Source organism: Marmota monax, unplaced genomic scaffold, assembly GCF_021218885.2.
Source record: "Marmota monax isolate L192 unplaced genomic scaffold, Marmota_monax_Labrador192_F-V1.1 WCK01_AAM20220418_F8-fsc00119, whole genome shotgun sequence".
Lineage (NCBI taxonomy): Eukaryota > Metazoa > Chordata > Mammalia > Rodentia > Sciuridae > Marmota > Marmota monax.
Window position 1 is genome coordinate 4,421,743 of NW_026694771.1, and position 21,751 is coordinate 4,443,493.

The 21,751-nt window shown below is 33.3% G+C and overlaps 1 protein-coding gene across 10 annotated transcripts in view; it reads left to right on the top strand.

The window, feature by feature from the left end:
- Spice1 (spindle and centriole associated protein 1) overlaps positions 1-21,751 on the top strand; it is a 63,354-nt gene that overhangs the window by 18,664 nt on the left and 22,939 nt on the right. For 8 of the 10 annotated variants that reach the window (XM_046425176.1, XM_046425177.1, XM_046425181.2 and 5 more), the window contains 6 exons: positions 991-1,090; positions 2,837-2,943; positions 6,244-6,359; positions 19,180-19,319; positions 19,755-19,892; positions 20,249-20,514. In XM_046425176.1, the coding sequence (XP_046281132.1) occupies positions 991-1,090; positions 2,837-2,943; positions 6,244-6,359; positions 19,180-19,319; positions 19,755-19,892; positions 20,249-20,514 (867 nt within the window). The remainder of the gene's footprint in view (positions 1-990; positions 1,091-2,836; positions 2,944-6,243; positions 6,360-19,179; positions 19,320-19,754; positions 19,893-20,248; positions 20,515-21,751) is intronic. The other 2 variants (XM_058572870.1, XM_058572868.1) reach the window with 2 other exon arrangements.

A 21,751-nucleotide genomic window follows, 5' to 3' on the forward strand; every position in this document is an offset into this window, starting at 1 on the left:
CTTTGTGGAAGGAATAAATTCAGGACTTCATTCTTATCAACTGAGCTAGCTGACCTGCTTGGCCACAGCAAGTGAAGAAGGGGAAAAGTAACTTATTTTTCTTTCTGTATCATAAAACTACAACTGAGGTTATATTGTGTAATTATTTCCATGATACAGAAAAATTCTGGTAGGAATATTTGTTACCAGATGTTTTGACTTGAGTCAGTGTTGGAAACTAGGTAGCTTCTTAATTTTGAGACTCCTTTCAATTTAAGAATGCCATCTGGTGGTGGTAGATGGAGTTGACTCATTTTTGGCCTGTGGCTTTGCTTGTAATTATGAAAGTTCTGTCCTGGAAAAGCGTGTAATCAGAAGCAGGAATGTAATGTGATTTCTTTTTTTTTTTTTTAGTTTCCAAATCTTTGGGATTAAAGAAACAACTTTTTTAAAACACAGAGACATCACCTTTTTGTTTAATTCTAACACTCATTTTTTTTTTTTTTAATGTAACTCATGACCCAGTGTAGATTATGAAATCATTTAAGTGGTTGAAACACCTCTGAGTTTATGGCTCAAAGATTTTTATATTTGATCTTTTTTTTTCAAATTGTGGATGATAATTTGTTAATGGATTATGAAGTTGAGTTAGTATCTTGTCACCATCATTAAAAAATAGAAGTGAAAAAGAAAATATAATAGTACTTTTAATGCAGAAAGTTTGTTAAATAAACTTTTGTTTCATATACATTTACATGTATGTGAGTGTTCTGGGTTACAATTTTAATATGTATTACTTTGGATTGCAGCCAACCATTTGCAAACTACTAATTATTGTGATAGCCCCATCTACTGGTACTAAAGGATATTGTAACTGAAGGATTTTAGGTGGTGGTTTATGGTTTATGCTCTGTGCCTTTGTATAGTCTTTTCCTTTGTGATTTGAAGAGTATATATATATATATATTTTTTTTTTTTTCTGAGTAATATTTGTTATTAACACATGTCTAGATTCTTTCTGATCAATACCAGATGCAGGATGTTTTGGAGAAATCTGATCATTTGTTGGCTGCAGCAAAAAATCTGTTTGATGTTCCTCGTAAACGAACAGGTAAATAGTTAATTAAAATAAAGCTTCTTTTTCTTATTAACTATAGCCCACAAGTGGGTGTTTAGAAGAAATTTAAATTCATTTCTCAGGCATTATATTATTTGCATTACAAATATTCAAGGTAGGTAGTATATAAGGTTGTTAGGGCTAAACTTTATGTAATTTTTTTGCTTTTTACTAAGATTATTAACTTATAAATTATTCAGCAAAGGAAGATAAATCATTATATACTAAAATATGGTGTAATACCAGAAAAAACAAGTAACCCAATTAATAAATGGGCCAAGGAACTGAACAGATACTTCTCAGATGATATACAATCAATCAACAAATATATGACAAAATGTTCAACATCTCTAGCAATTAGAGAAATGCAAATCAAAACTATTCTAAGATTTCATCTCATTCTAGTGAGTATGGCAGCTATTAAGAATACAGACCAATACATGTTGGCAAGGATGTAGGGGGAAAAGGCACTTACATTGCTGGTGGAACTGCAAATTGGTGCAACAACTGTGGAAGGAAATGTGGAGATTCCTTGGAAAACTTGGAATGGAACCACCATTTGACCCAGTTATCCCTCTCCTTGGTCTATACTCAAAGGATTTAAAAACAGCATACTACAGGGACACAGCCACATCAATGTTTATAGCAGCACAATTCACAATAGATAACTGTGGAACCAAACTAGATGCCCATCAGTTGATGAATGAATAAAGAAAATGTGGTATATATACGCAGTGGAATACTATTCAAGATTAAAAGAGAATAACATCATGGCATTTGCAGGTAAATGGATGGAGTTGGAGAATATAATGCTAAGTGAAGTTAGCCAATCCCCAAAACCAAATGCCGAATGTTTTCTCTGATATAAGAATGTTGATTCATAATGGGGTTGTGGGGGAGCATGGGAGGAATAGACAAACTCTATATAGAGCAAAGGGGAGGGAGGAAAAGGGAGGGGGCACGAGGGTAGGAAAGACGGTGGAATGAGATGGACATCATTACCCTAAGTACATGTATGAAGATAGGAATAGTGTGATTCTACTTTGTGTACAACCAGAGATAAGAAAAATTGTGCTGTATATGCATAATATGAATTGTAATGCATTCTGCTGTCATATATAACAAATTAGAATGAAAAATTTTAAAAAGATCTTTTATCCTTTATATGGATAAACATAAATCAAATTTTTTCACTTTGTTAAGAAAAAATCTATTATTGTCTGATAATAACAAAGTAGCTTGTGTTGGATCAGTTCTCCCACAGATAACAAATATAAACAATATGAAATATTATCTTGCTTTAAATTTTTAAAAAATATATGCTTATTCAAGGAAAAATATGGTGTAATATACAGGATTTCATAATTTAAAATGAGGCTTGCTTTTCAGCTTATTAATATGTTACCATATAATTAAAATACTTGTATTTATATATAATCTGTGTAAAACAATTTGAAACTAAAGCAAATTTATTTTCTTGCTAAAAGAAACTTTGAATTTTAGTTTACTGATCTGTAAAATAATCATAGTACCTACCTCATACAATTTTGTGAGGGTCAAAATGAGTTAATATACATATAAGCATTTGGAACAGTGGCTGATATATAGTAAGCAATATATAAGTTTAAGCTGTTTTTATTATTTTAGATTTTCATATAATGATGCATATATATGGCATAGTAGAACTTGAGAACTCAATTTAGTTAAACAAAATCATCATGACTTATTTTCTGTCCTCAGGGTTTCCAAATGTAACAATGGCTCCTGATTCCTCTCAGAGTCCCATAATGGTAAATCAAGATCCTATTGCCCAATCTATCCTTAATGAGTCTGTCATAGACCCTCAGGTAATGTGATCTACTCACGACTATAATGCTCATGCTGAAATGAAGTTTAAGTTGATGTAGGCATTTTGGTAAACATTTTAAAAGCTTAAATATCAATAACTTCTAGTTGTGGTTGCTAGTTACTCAAGCACATTGCATTTTATATGAGTACCATTTGCCTAAATAAGATTGGAGACTGGATAGTAATAGCCAACGTTTATTGAGTGTTTACATAGGATCTAGGTACTGTTGTTATTCTCATTTAATAGAAAAAGAGACTGAGGTTCGAAAAAACTAAGTGAGTTGTTCAAGATCATGTAGTTTGCAGCAGAGACAAAATTCTAATTTAGGTCCTGTGGCTCCATAACACTGTCAGTACCTCTTAAGATATCTGATTTTCACAGAGTGCTTTTTGTTCATTTTTATTAAATTGGAATAAAATATACCTGACAACCTTGTTGTATGGATCTTGAGATAGATTACATAAAGTATTTAGCATGATACCAGGAACATAGTACTTCATTAAATGTCAGTCTCTTTTAATGTATTAGTATATTTAAAAGATATCTGCCCAGGAAACTTGGAATTTATGGGAAAATAATACTACATGAGGAAATGATACTATACTAATAAAATATTAATTAGCCAAAATCTAAGAATTGAAATTTTTAGTCAAAATGTTAAGAATTTTGAAATAGTACATTTTTTAAAAGCTCATGAAGAAATAAAGCAGCTTTTTAAGATTGACTAGGACTTGCCTAGTCACCTGTTTATCCTAAACTATATCTTCCATGAAATAAAGGAAGAATCTTAAGTTGGGATGATTCTTGGGAATGCAGGTCCAGAATCATAAAAGACAAGTTAATTATATTGTTTTCTACTTAAAGGAAATTAAGTAAAATGTTAAACATATTTAAAGTAACCAAATCCATTAGCTAAGCAAAAAAACATTTATGCTTTGGCACTTGTTGAAAAATCAACTCTCAGGTATTCAGAAATTTAATCATCTTAGAACATCCTACTGTTGGAATATATTTGATGGAAGCTTTTTCATTTACTTAAATAAATTGTATAATGTAGTGTTCTATTTATTTGGCAATCATACTTTCAGTCATTTGGAGCTGGGAAACAAGTGTACGATGTATCCTAGCATCAAAGAATAAAGCAGTTAGATTTCATTCTGGTGAAGAGAAGAGTCCATCCTCATACGCGAGCCAGTTATGTTATTAGTAATTTCAAAATAATTTTCTTGATATAATTAGGTTTCCTAGCTGGCTTAATTTCTTTCTGAATTTACAACTGACAGATTAAGATCAGTGAGGTAAGCTTCTGAACATAAACCTGAGATAGCAGAGGAAAATGGCAGTGAGGGAGGAGAAAAAAGACACTTTTATAGGTAAGGAGAGAACCACTATACATCAGAAAAGAAACTGATGTTGCAGTAGATATCCTGGAGCCTCCAAGAAAAGATGCATTTATAACTGCATTACTTAAATTCTCTGGACCTTACTTTAGAACAGGAATGAGTGAGACTAAGTTTATATACTTGTTCATAGTGTAGTATATTAGGCCCTTCACTAGAGGTTGGGATACATGGATGAATAACGTATGTCTTCATTGGGATGGAGAAGTGGCAAGATCTGAGGTTAGAGAAATAGGCAGGAGTAGGTCCTGAAGGGCTAAGGACCTGGAAATTAAGAATAGAGCCACTAAAGGAGTTTAAGAAGCATGTAGTCATGATGAGATTGAGTGGTGTGGAAGATGAATTGGAGAGAGGCTAAGACTGAGAGAGGGTCTCTGTCCTAGCCTGGCTTTTTTTTTTTTTTTTTTTTGCTGCTAATAACAAAGTACCACAGACTGGATTAGTTATAAAAATAAAAGTGGTTTATTTTGGCTCATGGTTCTTGTCCAAAATTGAGGGGTCTAATCTATAGATGACCTTGCTTCCAGAGTTTTGATGTGACACAAAACATCACTTGGTAAGAGAGAGGTAACAAGAGAGACCTAGGCATGCTGGCTTTTAAAAGCAGAACCACTCTTGAGATAATCCATTAGCCTATTAATTCATTAATAGCATGAATGGATTTATGTACTCATGAGGGCAGGACTGTCAGTACTCATGAGGGTCCCACCTGGACCTACCTCTTAATATCTCATAATTGGGATTTAAATTTCAACATGAGTTTCAGAAGGCATAAATCATTTAAACCATAGCAGCCTGGTTAGAAGACTTAGTTTGGAATTGTGTTGAGAAATGGTAAGGGCCTGGCTCAAAGTAGTGCAAGAGGAAGTAAAGGATAATGATACATTTGAGAGAGGTTAAAATGAGATAGAGTTGACAGGATTGGGTGGCTGATTAGTTGTGATGGGTGAGAAAGAAGGATAAATTTCTTTTTTGCCAGCTTGGGCATCTGACTAGATGGTGGCAGTGTTCATGGTTTTAGGTAGTATTGGCAGAAAAAGATTTCTGTAAGATTGCTGGGAAAGACTTAGGAAGATGTTCAGTTTCAGACATATTGAGTAGGAATATCTTTTAGGCATTTGAATATAAATGTCTATGGCTCAAGAGAGTTCTGGTTGGAGAAAGAGATTTGGAAATTAACAGCATATGACTTGTAATTGCAACTTTGGACTTGGATAAAATCATTGAGAAAGTAGATCAAATGAGAGGAGAAAAGGCCCAAAGGGAGGACCTTGAGTCCCACCAGATACTAGGGAAGAGTAGAAAAAGAAAACCAATAAGGTAGATTTGGAAGGAGCAGCCAGAGAAAAAGAAGAAATTTTTAAAAAATACAGTATCATGGAAGTTAAAGAACAAGTTTATCAAGAAAAATTTTAAAAGAAAGAAATGAATCATCATCAGAATCTAAGGTGTCATAGAATTGAGGGAAAACAAAGACAGAAATATTCATTTGATTTAAGAATAAACATGTTGATACTGAGTTTGCAGTGAATCATTTAGAGCAGTAGGGCAGAAACAAAATTGAAGGGTATAAATGGCATTTGAGAAATAGGAATAAATCTTTAAAGAAGTTTGGTGGTGAAAGAGAAAAGATAGTCAAGGTAGCTATGAGATCAGAGTAAGATGGGAGAGGCTTGCTTGCATTTAAGTCTTTGATGAACTTAAGCCAACAGAGAGATTAAGGGTGAGTGCTGGAGAGAGAAACTCCAATGGAGTGGAAGCAGGTAAGAGGGTTTGGGTTCCAGAATGTGTATGGAGTGATTAGCCTTAGGGAAGTCTCTTTCTGTTATGATAGAAAGAAAGGATGAGAGTATATATAGTCAGCTTGTGTTGTTATTTTTATTATTGTTTTGAGATAGCCTCTTAATGAAATAGATGATGAAGGAGAAGAAGGAATTGTTAATAGCCAGTCAGAAGAAAGTGAGAATGAATTGGATAACTCTCTGAACTCTGAATCTAATACGAACACAGACAGGTATGTAAATATGGCATAAATAGCTACAGCTTTTACCTTTTTTTCAAGCCTATTTCAAATGTTTATTGCATCTTTTTTTTATTAACAAAGGGTATATTTTTATTAAAAGTTTTTGTATTTTGATATAATTTCTGAAAAGTTTTAAAAATAGTAGAAATACCTCCTCTGTACTTTTCACCCAGATTTACCAGTTATTAACATTTCCCATTTTTGTTTTATCATTTTTCTCTTTTTTGTGAATTTATACACATACACACACATGCATATGTACACATACACATTTTTTTAAAACATTTTTTTTTGTAGTTGTCGATACACAACATGCTTTTATTTATTTGTTTATTTTTATGTGGTGGTAAGGATCCAACCCAATGACTCACACGTGCTAGGCAGGTGCTTTGCCACTGAGCTATAGCACCAGCCCCTACATACACATTTTTTGAGAACCACTTGGAAGTAAGCTACATAATACATGTTCCTTTATCTCCAAATACTTCAGTGTGGACTTTCTAAGAGCAAGAATATTCATTCACAGAACCACAATACACTTATCACAATCAGGAAATTAAGTTAATACCATACTACTATCAATTAGAGTTCTCTAATTGCCCCATTCATATTAATTATGGTCCTTTTTTATTGTTTGGAGAACCAATCATGATAGTTTATTGTATTTATTTTTCACGTTTCTTTGACTTTAAAGATCTGGAACCTTTTAAAATCTGATTATAGTGTTTGTCTGTCATAATATCTTTGTGATTTCCAAGAAGTACACGAGCAGTTACTTTATAGAATTTCCTCTGATTTGGTGTTCTCTGTTATTTCTTTGTTATTAGACTCAGGTTCTACATTTGGGGCAGGAATATCTCTGAAGTGATGCTAAGTCCTTCTCAGTGTATCATATAATTACACAGTGATGTCATGAGTGAGAAAGAAGGATAAGTATTGATGCTGTTAATTTTCATCACTTGGTTAGTGATGCCTGCCTGGTTCCTTTATTAGTTAATTATGTCTTCTATTTTTATGTTCATTTGTCACAGATTTGGCCAATGGGAGCATCTTCAAGTCATTCCTGTGTACTTTTTACAAATTATCCCCCTGTCCCCAATTTAATTTCTGGTACAACAGTCATGCCCTTGGCCTGGAATCAGCCATTTCTTTGAGAAGTCCTTATTTGTTTTATTGAAGAAGGGTGTTTAGAAATCAAGATCTAAGTATTAGGTGTGCTTATTGCACCTGACCATCCTGGTTTTTAGTACCTTTCAGCAGGTACAAACACAGATACACATATGCACCTATGGTCATATGCATATGCACATATCCATATTAATATTTTTTTAGTTATAAATTATGAGCTTATACTGATACTTTCAAGGCCAGTTTAACACTATTGGATTTTGATTAATCTTTCTAATCAATTCTATATTTGTATCTCTCTTCTTTCACACCGAGATGCATGTTTCTATGCATAGTATGTTTTCTTCTATTCAAGCCTACAACGCATAGAAAGTAGTTTTGGAATTGTTGCTCCCATACTACCACAGAAATAAACCTACTAAGCAGAGTTCAAGGTTGTTAGAGGATTTTTTTTAAAGGTTATTCTATTCATTTGAAATATAATTAGGTACATTTTTCTATTTATATTCATTTTTAAGTTTTTCACAAAACCATACAAAAAGCTGTTCTCAGGGTAGTGTTATCCATGCCCTATCCCTTCTAATGATTTGCCATCTGTCCTTACTCTGTACATAACTAGTTTAATTAGTTTTGGTTTTATTCTTCCTGAGTTTCTTTTTATAAATATAAGCAGATGCACATATCTTTTTTTACTCTACTTATGTAGCTTACTATATTTGCCTTTATCCTGGAAATCACCTCACAGCTATTTAAAAATTTATAGGCTCTCTTTTTTCCCCCCACTTTTTTATTGCAAATGAAACAGGTGCATACTTCTGAACTGTGTGAATGTATTATGGTTTGACCACTCTGGCCATTTAGATTTTTTGCAGTTTTATAATTCCAGAAATACTGCAGTGAATAACCTTGAAGATATATATTTTTTTATTATGGGGGAGTCCATATTTAGGGAAAATTGTTAGACATAGGATTTAGGGCTTAACAGGTAAATGCTAAGCATTTTGTGAAGGCCATAATATTTTAATATTTTGCATTCTTACGGACTATATGTATGTGTCTGATCAACAGAGTGTATTGTCAGGATTTTTAAAAAAATTTTGCAATAATCTCATAGGTGGCAGTGATATCTTAGTATAGGTTTACTTTTCATTTCTTTTATGAGGTAAATTGAAATACTTTTCATATGTTTAAGGGACCTTATAGTGAATTCTCTATTTGTGTCATTTGTCTATTTTTCTAGGATTTGATCTTTTCTTCCTTAATTTGCAAATATCTTTGCACATTAAAATATTAGTCTTTTATCTGTGTAATCTAATGTGCTATAAATATTTTTCCTAGTTTATCTTTTACATTTGTGGTGGCATTTTTTTTTCTTGCCAGCAAAATATAGTTTGAACTTAACTTTTTTTTTTTTGCATGTGGATCCTGAATCATACTCTGAAATAATTTCCCAAAACCCATATTATTGAGGAATTCAATCATGTTTTCTTTTAATACTTGTGTGGTTTATTTTTTAACATTTAGTTCTCTGATCACCTAGCTAAGATTACTTAACATTTTTGGGGGGTATATAATATGAGGTCTGTGTCCAATTTTTCTTTTGTTAGATGACTATCCAGTTATCCCAATACTATTTATTAAAAAGACAAATCATTCTTGCCCTACTTATTTGAAATGCTACCTTTGTCACATTGCTGCAGTCTGGCTGGGTACAAATCACGAGCCACTCAAGCAGGAACAAACTTTATTTCCAAACTCCACCAGCACACACCCCGGGAACTCTCCTGAACGCCACCCAAGCAGCTCCTCCAGGAACACACCACACACCAACCGGAACCTCCCCCTCCCTCCCCTGCGTGTGCACTCACTCTTGGAACCTCCCGAACTCCAAAGTAGCAGGCGCCCATTGCATCATCCTATTACCAGACAGTACAGGCGCCCATTGCATCATCCTATTACCAGACAGTAAAGGTCTAATATACAATTGAATCAATCCAGCATCATCTTAATGGCTCGCCTCTCAACCATTACTTCTGGCAAAATGCCAGGGGCCATTCCGACTGGGCTGTGGCTCTCAACATCACATATTAAATTACCATAGGTACTTGGATCCATTTCAGGATTTTGTACTCTAATTTGCAGGCCTTGTTTCTCCAGTCATGCTTCAGTACCACACTGTTTTACTTAGAGACAAATTATAATGTTTTAATAGACTCACTCATAGCTTTTTTTTTTTTTTTTTCCCCAGAGTTTTCTTGGGGATTCTTACGTATTTTCCATTTGAACTTTAGTATTAGCTTGCTTAACTTTGTATAAAAGCTTTTTGATATTTTCTGTTAGGACATGCTATATCATTAATTAGTGAGAATTGATGTCTTTTTGATGTTGAATTTTACTAAGAATAAATTTATTTTTCCATTTATTTCAAGTATACTTTTCTAAAAGGTGTTTTAATCTTTTTCTCCTATAGATTTTACATTTTCTTGTTTATTCTTAAATATTTCATGACTTTTTTGTTATTTTTTAAATGGCTTTATTATATGTTCTAGTTAGTTATCATTTGTGCTTGTGAAGGCTTTTGTATCTATTTTATCTCGATATTCTGTTACTTTATTGAATCTTGAGAGTTAGTTTTAGCATTGATTTTTCTAGGATTTCTAGGTTTACTATCTTGTTATCTGCAAATCAATAGCATTTTTACTTTTTTTCTTAGATTATTATTCTAAATAGTTTCTTTTGTGTATTATTTATAGGAGAGTATTAAATAATTGTGGATATAGTGGCATCCTTGCTCTGTTACTGATCTTATGAAAATGTTTGTTTTTTCTTCTTAAGGTGCTAGCTTCTTTATTGAAGCCTTTAAAAAAATGCTAGCAAATGTCTATCAAGTTTTTTTAACATTTTTTTTAGAAGTAGTTGGACACAATACCTTTATTTTATTTATTTAGTTTTATGTGGTGCTGAGGATCGAACCCAAGGCCTCACACATGCTAGACAAGCACTTTATCGCTGAGCCACAGTCCCAAAGTTATAGTTTTTTTTTTAGTGTGTGTGTGTGTGTGTGTTGATGTTGTTTGTTTGTTTTTTGTTTTTGTGGTGCTGGGGATTGAACCCAGGGCCTTATGCACGAGAGGCAAGCACTCTACCAACTGAGCTATATCCCCAGCCCACTATGAAGTTTTATTAAGTGTTTTTACCAGTAGTGATTGTTGAATTTTGTCAAGAACTTTTTTATTGTCTATAGAGATAATATGAAATTTCTTTAGACCTATTAATATGGTACATTATTTTATAGATTTTCTAATATTAAGCTATCTTTGCATTCCTGAAATAAATTTTACTTGGCCAAGGTATATACTTTTCATTAATATAGTGTTGGATGTTTTTTATTACTATTATATTTAGTATTGCATTAAATTTCGTAAGTGATTTATCTGTAATATTATTGTGTCTGGAGTCAGGTTGAGGTAACAATGTGATACTTGATTTCATAAGAAACATCTGGAAGTTTTTCTCATTTTTCACAACAAACATTCTAGAAGTTTTAAATTTCTTTTGTGTTTATGAAGGGTGTAATTTTGTGTAGCTTTGGGGTTGTCTATTCTTTGAAAGCTAATAGCTTTCTTCTGTAAAGCTGTTTGTGCCTGGTACTTTTTTTTGTTAATGAAGGTTGAAAATATATATATATATATATATATATATATATATATATATATTTAGAATATATTTTCTTAGGAAATTTTTCTATTTTATTTAGGTTAATCACTAGATTTCTGTAAAAGTATGCCAATAGCTCTGTACTTCTGAAAAATTTCTTACTTGGATATGTGAGCACTTGGTAAATGAGCACTGTTACCCATCATATATTTTACTCTTCCTCTTTCCTTAAAATTAGGCTAATTAATGATTTGTCCATTTTGTTAATTTTTCATAGAACCAGGATTTTCTTTATTTATTAGAGCTGCTAGTTTCCTGATTTCTTCTTTATCAATTTTTGCTTTTATTCCTTTCTTATTCTTTCTTTTGGTTTACTTTGTTTTTCTGGCTTTTTGAGTTGGAAAGTTATTTTCATTATTTTAATATCAAAAATAAATTAGTTAAGGCTCTGAATTTTCCTCTAATTACTTCAAATGTATTCCATACATTCTGGTGTAGTAGTGTTTTGTTACTTTAGAAATGAAGTAGTTTCAATTTATATTTTCCTTTTTATCTAAAAGTTGTCTATTAGAAAATTTAAAGAAAATTTCCAGAGCCACCTTATTGTTTCTAGTTTTATTACTTTGCATTCACAATGTGATTTGCAGTATTTCTTCTTGTGGAACTTAATGATGTTTTCTTTGTGACCTAATATATGATCACATTTTTGTGAATGTTCCATGTGTTTGCTTGAGAAGAGGTTATAACTCTATTAAAAAGGTATAAAGTTCTATAGTATTTCCATAAGATCTGCCTCAGGGGTTATGCTGTTTCTTCCTTCCTTATTTTTGCCACTATCTTATACTGAGAGTAATGTATTAAAAGTCTCCTATTAATGTGTTTTTGTTTCTCTTTGATTTTTTGCTTAAGTATATTTAATTGCTTAAATCTTTTTTTATAAAGATGATGTGTTTTTTGGTACCTGGATAGTCATAAATGTTATTATATCTTTGGTTAATGACTTTTTAGAATTGTAAAGTATCCTTTGTAACATTTAATGCCTTTTGGTTCAGTTCTGTTTTATCTCGTATTAAGAGTAAAACCTCTTTTTTTGTTTCAGGTTTTTTTTAATTTTGTGTGTATGTGTGTGTGTGTGTGTGTGTTTGTGTTGGGAGTCTCTCTCTGTTGTTCAGTGTGGTCTCAAACTCATGGGTTCAAGGGATCCTCTTGCCTTACCTTCCCAAATACCTGGGACTATAGGTGCACACCACCTGCCAACTTCTATCTTTACTTTTTATATTTAGTCTTTTTTATTTTATATTCTTTTACATCTTTTTAGAATTGTTTTGTATCAGGTATGTTTCGTATTCGGTGCAGAGTTGAGTGTGATTTTCTTAGACAATTTGAAAATATTCTTCTTTTAATTGGTGAAGTAAGCTTGTACATTTTTTGATATGGTTGGTATGTTTAATGTTAATTTTTTAACATTTTAGTTGTAGATGAACACAATATCTTTATTTTATTTATATGTTTTTATGTGGTACTGAGGATTGAACCCAGTACCTCATGCATGTAGGCAAGTGCTCTACCACAGAGCTACAACCCCAGCCCTTTAATGTTAATTTTGTCTTATTATTTTTTAGTATGTTGTATTGTAATACAGTTTTCCTTTTCTATGAATATTTTTAAAGTATTTCTTTCAGTGTTTAGGAAATATATAATTTTGTTTTGTTAACTACTTTTTTTATATATACTTTTTACAGAGTCTTTAGTCCTGTTTTCTTATTTAACCTTTTTTATCTTTGATAAAATTATACAAACATGGAATTATTCTAATTAGGACTCCACTCTTGTGGGTGGGCACGATGGTGGGATTCACTTAGGTATTTTCATATTTGGACATAGGAAAATTATGTTAGATTTATTCTACTGTCTTTACTATTTCTATCCTCCCTTCCTTTTGTTCTCCTTTGTCTAATCTACTGAACTTCTCTTCTCCACCCTGCCTTTATTGTGGTTTAGCTTCCACATATCAGCAAAAACATTTGACCTTTGGTTTTTTGGAATTGGCTTATTTCACTTAGCATGATAGTCTCCAGATCCATTCATTTACTGGCAAATATCATAAAGTCATTTTTATTTATAGCTGAATAATATTCCATTACACCCCCTCCCCCCCACACACATATGTATGTATGTATGTCACAATTTCTTTATCCATTCATCTGTTGATGGGCATCTAGGTTGGTTATGTAGCTTAGGTATTGTGAATTGTGCTGCTATAAACATTGATGTGGTTATATCACTGTAGTATGCTGATTTTAAATCCTCTGGATATATGCTGAAGAGTGGGATAACTGGGTCAAAGAGTGGTCCCATTCCTAGTTTTCTGAGGATTCTCCATACTGCCTTCCAGAGGGGTTGTATCAGTTTGCAGTCCCACCAGCAATGCATGAGTGTTCACTGTTCCCTACATTCTCACAAACATTTATTATTATTTGTATTCTTGATAATTGCCATTCTGACTGGAGTGAGATAAAATCTCAGTGTAGTTTCAATTTGTATTTCTCAAATTGCTAGAGATGATGAACATTTTTTCATATATTTGTTCATCATTTGTATTTCTTTTGAGAAGGGTCTGTTCAGTTCCTTTGCCCATCTATTGATTGGTTTTTTGGTTTTTTTGGTGTTAAGCTTTTTGAGTTCTTTGTATATCCTGGAAATTAACACCCTATCTGAGATGCAGTTGGCAAAAATTTTCTCTCATTCTGTACATTCTGTCTTCACGCATTCTATCATTTCAACAATGAATCAGTTGAAAGAGAAATCAGGAAAACTATCCCATTCACAATAGCTACACACATAAAAGTAAAATACTTAAGAATCAATCTAACAAAAGAAGTGAAGGATCTCTCTAATGAAAACTACAGAACACTAAAGAAAGGAACTGAGGAAGACTTCAGAAGATGGAAAGATCTCCCATGTTCTTGCATAGGCAGAATCAATATTGTCAAAATCACCATACCACCAAAAGTGCTATACATATTCAATGTGATTCCCATCAAAATTCTAATAATGTTCTTCATAGAAGTATAAAAAGCAGTCATGAAATTCATTTGGAGAAATAAGAGGCCCAGAATAGTTAAAACACTCTTTAGTGAGAAATACACAACAGAATGCATCACAATTCCAGATATTAAATTATACTACAGTAACAAAAACAGCATGGTATTGGCACCAAAATAGGCAAGAAGACCAATGGAACAGAACAGAAGGTACAGAGACAAACCCACCTAAACACAGTTATCTCATACTAGACAAAGGCACCAAAAACATACACTGGAGAAAAGATAGCCTCTTTAACATATGGTGGTAAGAAAATTGGAAATCCATATGTAAATCCAGGAAGAAAGTTAACCCCTGTCTCTTACCAGCACAAAAATCAGCTCTAAGTGGATCAAAGATCTAGAAATTAGACCAGAAACCCTAAACATACTAGAAGAAAAGGTAGCCCCAACATATTGACACAGGAACTGACTTCTTGAACAAGACTTCTAAATACAAGAAATTAAAAATCAATAAAATGGGATGGCATCAAACTAAAAAGCTTCTTCGCAACAAAAGAAACAATCAAGAATGTGAATAGCCTCTATCTCCCTGTATAGTTGATCCTTTGAACCATAAAAAGACTACCAACTAAGAAAAGCCCAGGACCGGATGGGTATACAGCAGAATTTTACAAAACCTTTAAAGAAGAACTAATACCAATACTTTTCAAGCTATTTCAGGAAATAGAAAAAGAGGGAGAACTTCCAAATTCATTCTATGAGGCCAACATCACCCTGATACCTAAACCAGACAAAGACACTTCAAAGAAAGAAAACTACAGACCAATATCTCTAATGAACCTACATGCAAAAATCCTCAATAAAATTCTGGCGAATCGGATACAAAAACATATGAAAAAAATTGTACACCATGATCAAGTAGGATTCATCCCTGGGATGCAAGGCTGGTTCAATATACAGAAATCAATAAATGTTATTCACCACATCAATAGACTTAAAAATAAGAACCATATGATCATCTCGATAGATGCGGAAAAAGCATTCGACAAAGTACAGCATCCCTTTATGTTCAAAACTCTAGAAAAACTAGGGATAACAGGAACATACCTCAATATTGTAAAAGCAATCTATGCTAAGCCTCAGGCTAGCATCATTCTGAATGGAGAAAAACTGAAGGCATTCCCTCTAAAATCTGGAACAAGACAGGGATGCCCTCTCTCTCCACTTCTGTTCAACATAGTTCTCGAAACACTGGCCAGAGCAATTAGACAGACGAAAGAAATTAAAGGCATCAAAATAGGAAAAGAAGAACTTAAATTATCACTATTTGCAGATGATATGATTCTATACCTAGCAGACCCAAAAGGCTCTACAAAGAAACTATTAGAGCTAATAAATGAATTCAACAAAGTGGCAGGATATAAAATCAACACGCATAAATCAAAGGCATTCCTGTATATCAGCGACAAATCCTCTGAAATTGAAATGAGGACAACGACTCCATTCAAAATATCTTCAAAAAAAATAAAATACTTGGGAATCAACCTAACAAAAGAGGTGAAAGACTTATACAATGAAAACTACAGAACCCTAAAGAGAGAAATAGAAGAAGATCTTAGAAGATGGAAAAATATACCCTGTTCATGGATAGGCAGAACTAACATCATCAAAATGGCGATATTACCAAAAGTTCTCTATAGGTTTAATGCAATGCCAATCAAAATCCCAACGACATTTCTTGTAGAAATAGAGAAAGCAATCATGAAATTCATATGGAAAAATAAAAGACCCAGAATAGCAAAAACAATGCTAAGCAGGAAGTGTGAATCAGGCGGTATAGCGATACCAGACTTCAAACTATACTACAGAGCAATAGTAACAAAAACAGCATGGTACTGGTACCAAAACAGGCGGGTGGACCAATGGTACAGAATAGAGGACACAGAAACCAATCCACAAAACTACAACTATCTTATATTTGATAAAGGGGCTAAAAGCATGCAATGGAGGAAGGATAGCGTCTTCAACAAATGGTGCTGGGAAAACTGGAAATCCATATGCAACAAAATGAAACTGAATCCCTTTCTCTCGCCATGCACAAAAGTGAATTCAAAATGGATCAAGGAGCTTGATATCAAATCAGAGACACGCCGTCTGATAGAAGAAAAAGTTGGCTACGATCTACAGTCGGTGGGGTCGGGCTCCAAATTCCTCAATAGGACACCCATAGCACAAAAGTTAATAACTAGAATCAACAAATGGGACTTACTCAAACTAAAAAGTTTTTTCTCAGCAAAAGAAACAATAAGAGAGGTAAATAGGGAGCCTACACCCTGGGAACAAATCTTTACTCCTCACACTTCAGATAGAGCCCTAATATCCAGAGTATACAAAGAACTCAAAAAATTAGACAATAAGAGAACAAACAACCCAATCAACAAATGGGCCAAGGACCTGAACAGACACTTCTCAGAGGAGGACATACAGTCAATCAACAAGTACATGAAACAATGCTCAACATCTCTAGCTGTCAGAGAAATGCAAATCAAAACCACCCTAAGATACCTAAGATACCATCTCACTCCAGTAAGATTGGCAGCCATTATGAAGTCAAACAACAACAAGTGCTGGCGAGGATGTGGGGAAAAGGGTACACTTGTACATTGCTGGTGGGACTGCAGATTGGTGCAGCCAATTTGGAAAGCAGTATGGAGATTCCTTGGAAAGCTGGGAATGGAGCCACCATTTGACCCAGCTATTCCCCTTCTTGGTCTATTCCCTAAAGACCTAAAAAGAGCATGCTACAGGGACACTGCTACATTGATGTTCATAGCAGCACAGTTCACAATAGCAAGACTGTGGAACCAACCTAGATGCCCTTCAATAGACGAATGGATAAAAAAAATGTGGCATTTATACACAATGGAGTATTACTCTGCATTAAAAAATGACAAAATCATAGAATTTACAGGGAAATGGATGGCATTAGAGCAGATTATGCTAAGTGAAGCTAGCCAATCCCTAAAAAACAAATGCCAAATGTCTTCTTTGATATAAGGAGAGTAACTAAGATCAGAGTAGGGATGAAGAGCAGGAGAAGAAGATTAACATTTAACAGGGATGAGAGATGGGAGGGAAAGGGAGAGAGAAGGGAAATTGCATGGTAATGGAAGGAGACCCTCAGGGTTATACAGTGGAGGGGGTAGAGAGAGAAGAGGGGAGGGGAGGGGAGAGGTGGGGAGTGGGAAGGGTGGAGGATGGGAAAGGCAGCGGAGCACAACAGACACTAGTATGGCAATATGTAAATCAATGGATGTGTAACTGATGTGATTCTGCAATCTGTGTATGGGGTGAAGGTGGGAGTTCATAACCCACTTGAATCAAAGTGTGGAATATGATATGTCAAGAAATTTGTAATGTTTTGAACAACCCACAATAAAAAATTAAAAAAAAAAAGAATGTGAATAGAGAACCTACATTGGTAGCCCATTTATTAGCCACCTGTAGATGATATTGTATTTTTGTTGTTATGATTATTTCACATAACTGACTCTTAAAAATATCATAAACATTAGAGATAATAATATAGGTGTCGGACGGGTTGGAGTTTATTTGCCCAAATTGTGTAGAAATCTCATTATAGTACTTCTTGAGATTTATCCGGAAGGTTGGATTTATAAAGGGCTCTTTCTGCTGCTTTGTTAATTAGTTCCCTTTGAATGAACTGTATCATGGACATTTTGCTAAATATAGCTTTTAGCAAGTAGTGTACTAATGTGCCACCCATATGTTGCTTGACTCCCCTAGGCTAAGGTTTTAGAGCCACTAAATAAGATTCCCTTTTCCTCCCTCCCTTCCATCTTTCTTTCAACAGCTTTATTGATTCATAATTCATAGATGTATAGCATGCTCATTAAAAATGTAATATTCAATCCTTTTAGCATATTCATAGCTATACAATCACTAACTGTTTTAGGAAAGTTTTATTGCCTCAAAAAGAAATCCCATGCTCTTTAGTTGTCAAACCCCATATCCTCCCAAACATTTTGGGCCTAGATAGCCACTAATCTACTTTTTATCTATAGAATTTGTCTGTGTATATGTTTTTTATATATATTTTTACAAATATTTATGTATTATATATCTCATATTTATGTATTTAATATTATATATGTGTGTGTATATATAATGCATTATGCTCTGTTTTGTCTGGTGTCTTTCACTTAGCACCTTATTTTCAAGGTTCATCCATGTTGTAGCATATGTCAATACTTCATTCCTTTTAAAAGCTGAATAATATTTTATTGTATGGCTACACCATATTTTACTCATCCATTCATTAGCTGGTGGACATTGAGTTGTTTCTACTTTTTGGCCCCCTACCTCTTTTAAATATCAATCCAAGTAAGAAAATAGATACATGAATCAGACTAGTCAAATATTAAAATATCAACTTAATCAGTATAAAGATGTTTATAGCGTAAAGCTTAGATCTGTAATGAAAGAGCTTGCAAATACTAAGCCCTAAACTACAGCTTTTCTTTTTACTTCTTCTGTTCCCTGCCTGATACATAGGGTCCTGTTCTGCTCCAATGAATTTACTTCAGTAGGAGCAGTGGCTGTCTGCTCAGTGGGCAGATTCTTTTGTAGGAGAGAGAAACCAAAAGGAGCTGAGCTGTATATACTTAATTACTTTAGAGAAAGGGGAAGATGGAGCCATACCACAAAACTGCAGAAGAGGCAAATGCTTCTATATTAGGGATCCAAGGTAGATAGGAAACTGAGAAGCAGATGGGATGATTCCCTCTAACACAAAGAGGATAGATATTTTAGCTACCTACCTATTTTATCAGTTAAAGAGAAAGTTAGTTTTTCTTTGTGATTTCTAAAAATCTTTCAAATCAAATATGTAAACATTTGGACAGTTTTAATGATAGTACTTTTTAACACTACTGTACGTATTGTCTTGAAATTTATAGGTTTCTCCACCAACTAACTGAAGAGAATTCTGAGTTAATTAGTAAACTGTGGACTAATATTCAGCAGAAAATAGCAACACAGTCAAAAATAACAACCCCTCCAAGAACTCCATCTGCTGTTTCATCAGGGGAACAAAGAGGTTTGTTCCGTCTTTGCATTATTCCTAGTAGCCTACTTGATTAGTTTTTTTCTTAAATACAGTAATTTATTTATTTATTTATTTAGGTATTAGGGATTGAACTCAGAAGCACTTTACCACTAGCTATATTCCCAGACCTTATTATTTTTCATTTTATTTTTAGACAATCTCTCACTAAGTTATTTAGGGCCTTGCTAAGTTACTGAGGCTGGCTTCAAACTTGTGATCCTCCCTCCTCAGCCTCCTGAATAGCCGGAATTACAGGCATGCACCACAACACACAGCAAACAATAATTTTCAAATGAATGTTGTTTAACTTTTGACTTCCTTATGTAACCTAATTATTTAAAATACTAATGGATCTGTCATTTAAAAGACTTTTCAGAAAAAGTTTGTTCTCTTGAGATAACCTTTTTTCATTGTTCTTCCTTTTAGCTGCTCTGAATACTACTGATGCTGTCAAGAAACTCCAAACCAGGCTTCAGCCTGAAGAATCTACTGAGACTCTAGACTCAAGCTATGTTGTAGGACAGGTGCTCAACTCAAGGAAGCAAAAACAACTGCTAAATAAAGGTTAAGTCTCTTTTTATTTTGCAAAAATGACTTCTAAACATGTAACCTGATGTAGCTATTTAATCTCTTACTAAATTTTTGCCCCCTTAAGCTCATCTATTGGGATCTAATTAAGTAAGAGTTTGTTGGAGCTTAGCTAAGAAATCCTTCCTAATCCATAAAATTCTGGATGGATGATTCTAGTATATTCATTATAGTATAAACCTTGTTTAAATTGAATTGATTTTTATAATAAAAATGGTAATAACTTATGTAAAAACTTTTTATATATTGTGAATAATTAAAATATTTTTCTCGTAATTTTGTGATTATAATTTTTCCTTGTCTTGAAATACAGTTATTTCTGTCATTCTCAGTGAAAAGAAAACCAGATTTGCGTGCTCCTTCCAAGCAGAAGAAAAACATGTTATCAGCTAGCACTACCTCTGCAGACTTATCAAAAAGCAATAATTCCAGCTTGGATGTCCTCAAACATATGATACATGAAGTGGAACATGAAATGGAAGAATATGAGCGGTGGACAGGACGTGAGGTCAAGGGACTGCAGAGGGGTCAGGGTCTCACAGGCTTCACTTTGTCTCTGGTGAGCTCTCTCTGTCGCCTGATTCGGTACCTGAGAGAGGTAAGTGCATGACATGGCTTCTCTTCAAGCAGAAATATATGTGAATTTTTTTTCTTAGTTTATTGTAACCTTCAAATAAAATTCAGTCAAATTCAAATAACTTTTATTTGAAAATTCAGTTTTAGACTATCTGCAGTAATTTGGTTTTAATCTACCCCTGCTATTTAGTTGATACTTCCTAAAATAGTCTATTTGATGCAAATATGAGCTTTAACAAATTTTAATTAGTAAGGGAAATCTGATGTAAATAAAATTATATCTTGTGCTGATATTGAGATTATTAATAGTCTATAGCTGCCAAACAGCATAGATTCTGTTTGGCAGCTATAGATTAAATAGCACTATTAACTGGGTCTTCATTCTCTTGCCTTTCTCTGCTTGCTATACCCACGTTAGTTCAGTTTGGAGTTCTGTATGTAGATTAGATAGGTGGGAAAATTTCTCATGTTTTTTGTATGATTGGTAACTCAGTATGGCTTGATTTTTTAAGTGGCAGATGTTTTATTGTGAAAATAATTTATAAAACAAGCAAGAATTTTTTGTTTATAAATACTCATCAGTATTCAGAATGCCATAGAATTAGAATTGGCTATGCATTTCATCTTTTATAAAATCTATTTAAACTTAACATTCATAAATCTATTAAACAAATATGACAAAATGTTTAAGGAAATTTTATTTAAAAAATAAAATTTATTACTCTTAATTGAGGTGTTTCAATTGCTCTGGAGCTGTTTTGCTAAGATTGCCTTTTAATGAAAAATTTGTGGTAGTCTCAGACTTTAAATAAAGTGTTAACATTCTTCTACCCTTAAGTCAGGAGTCTTCAGGAATGTACTTCTGGTGCTTGGAAAGTATTGCAGGCTTAGAAGAATGTCCTTTTTAGCTAATCACTTACTTTACAAAGATAAACCATTTAATGGATGTATTTAAGAGAGTTTAATGTTATTTGTTTTTAATTATAGTTTAGCAAACTTAATTTTTGAATTGATGACTTGTCATAAGGTGTGAAATTCAAAGATACAGAAGATATAAAATGAACACTCTAGTTCTTATCTCTAACTTCCAGCTAACCTATTTGCTTTCTTGTGTCCCGCTATCATTACTAGATACCAGTGTGCCTTTCTAGAGATAGTCTATGTATATTCAAACAATATATATGTATATCCCTTCAGTTTCTTTCATGAAAATATAATTATTTAATGTTACATACCATTTTGTTTACTATATTCTATCT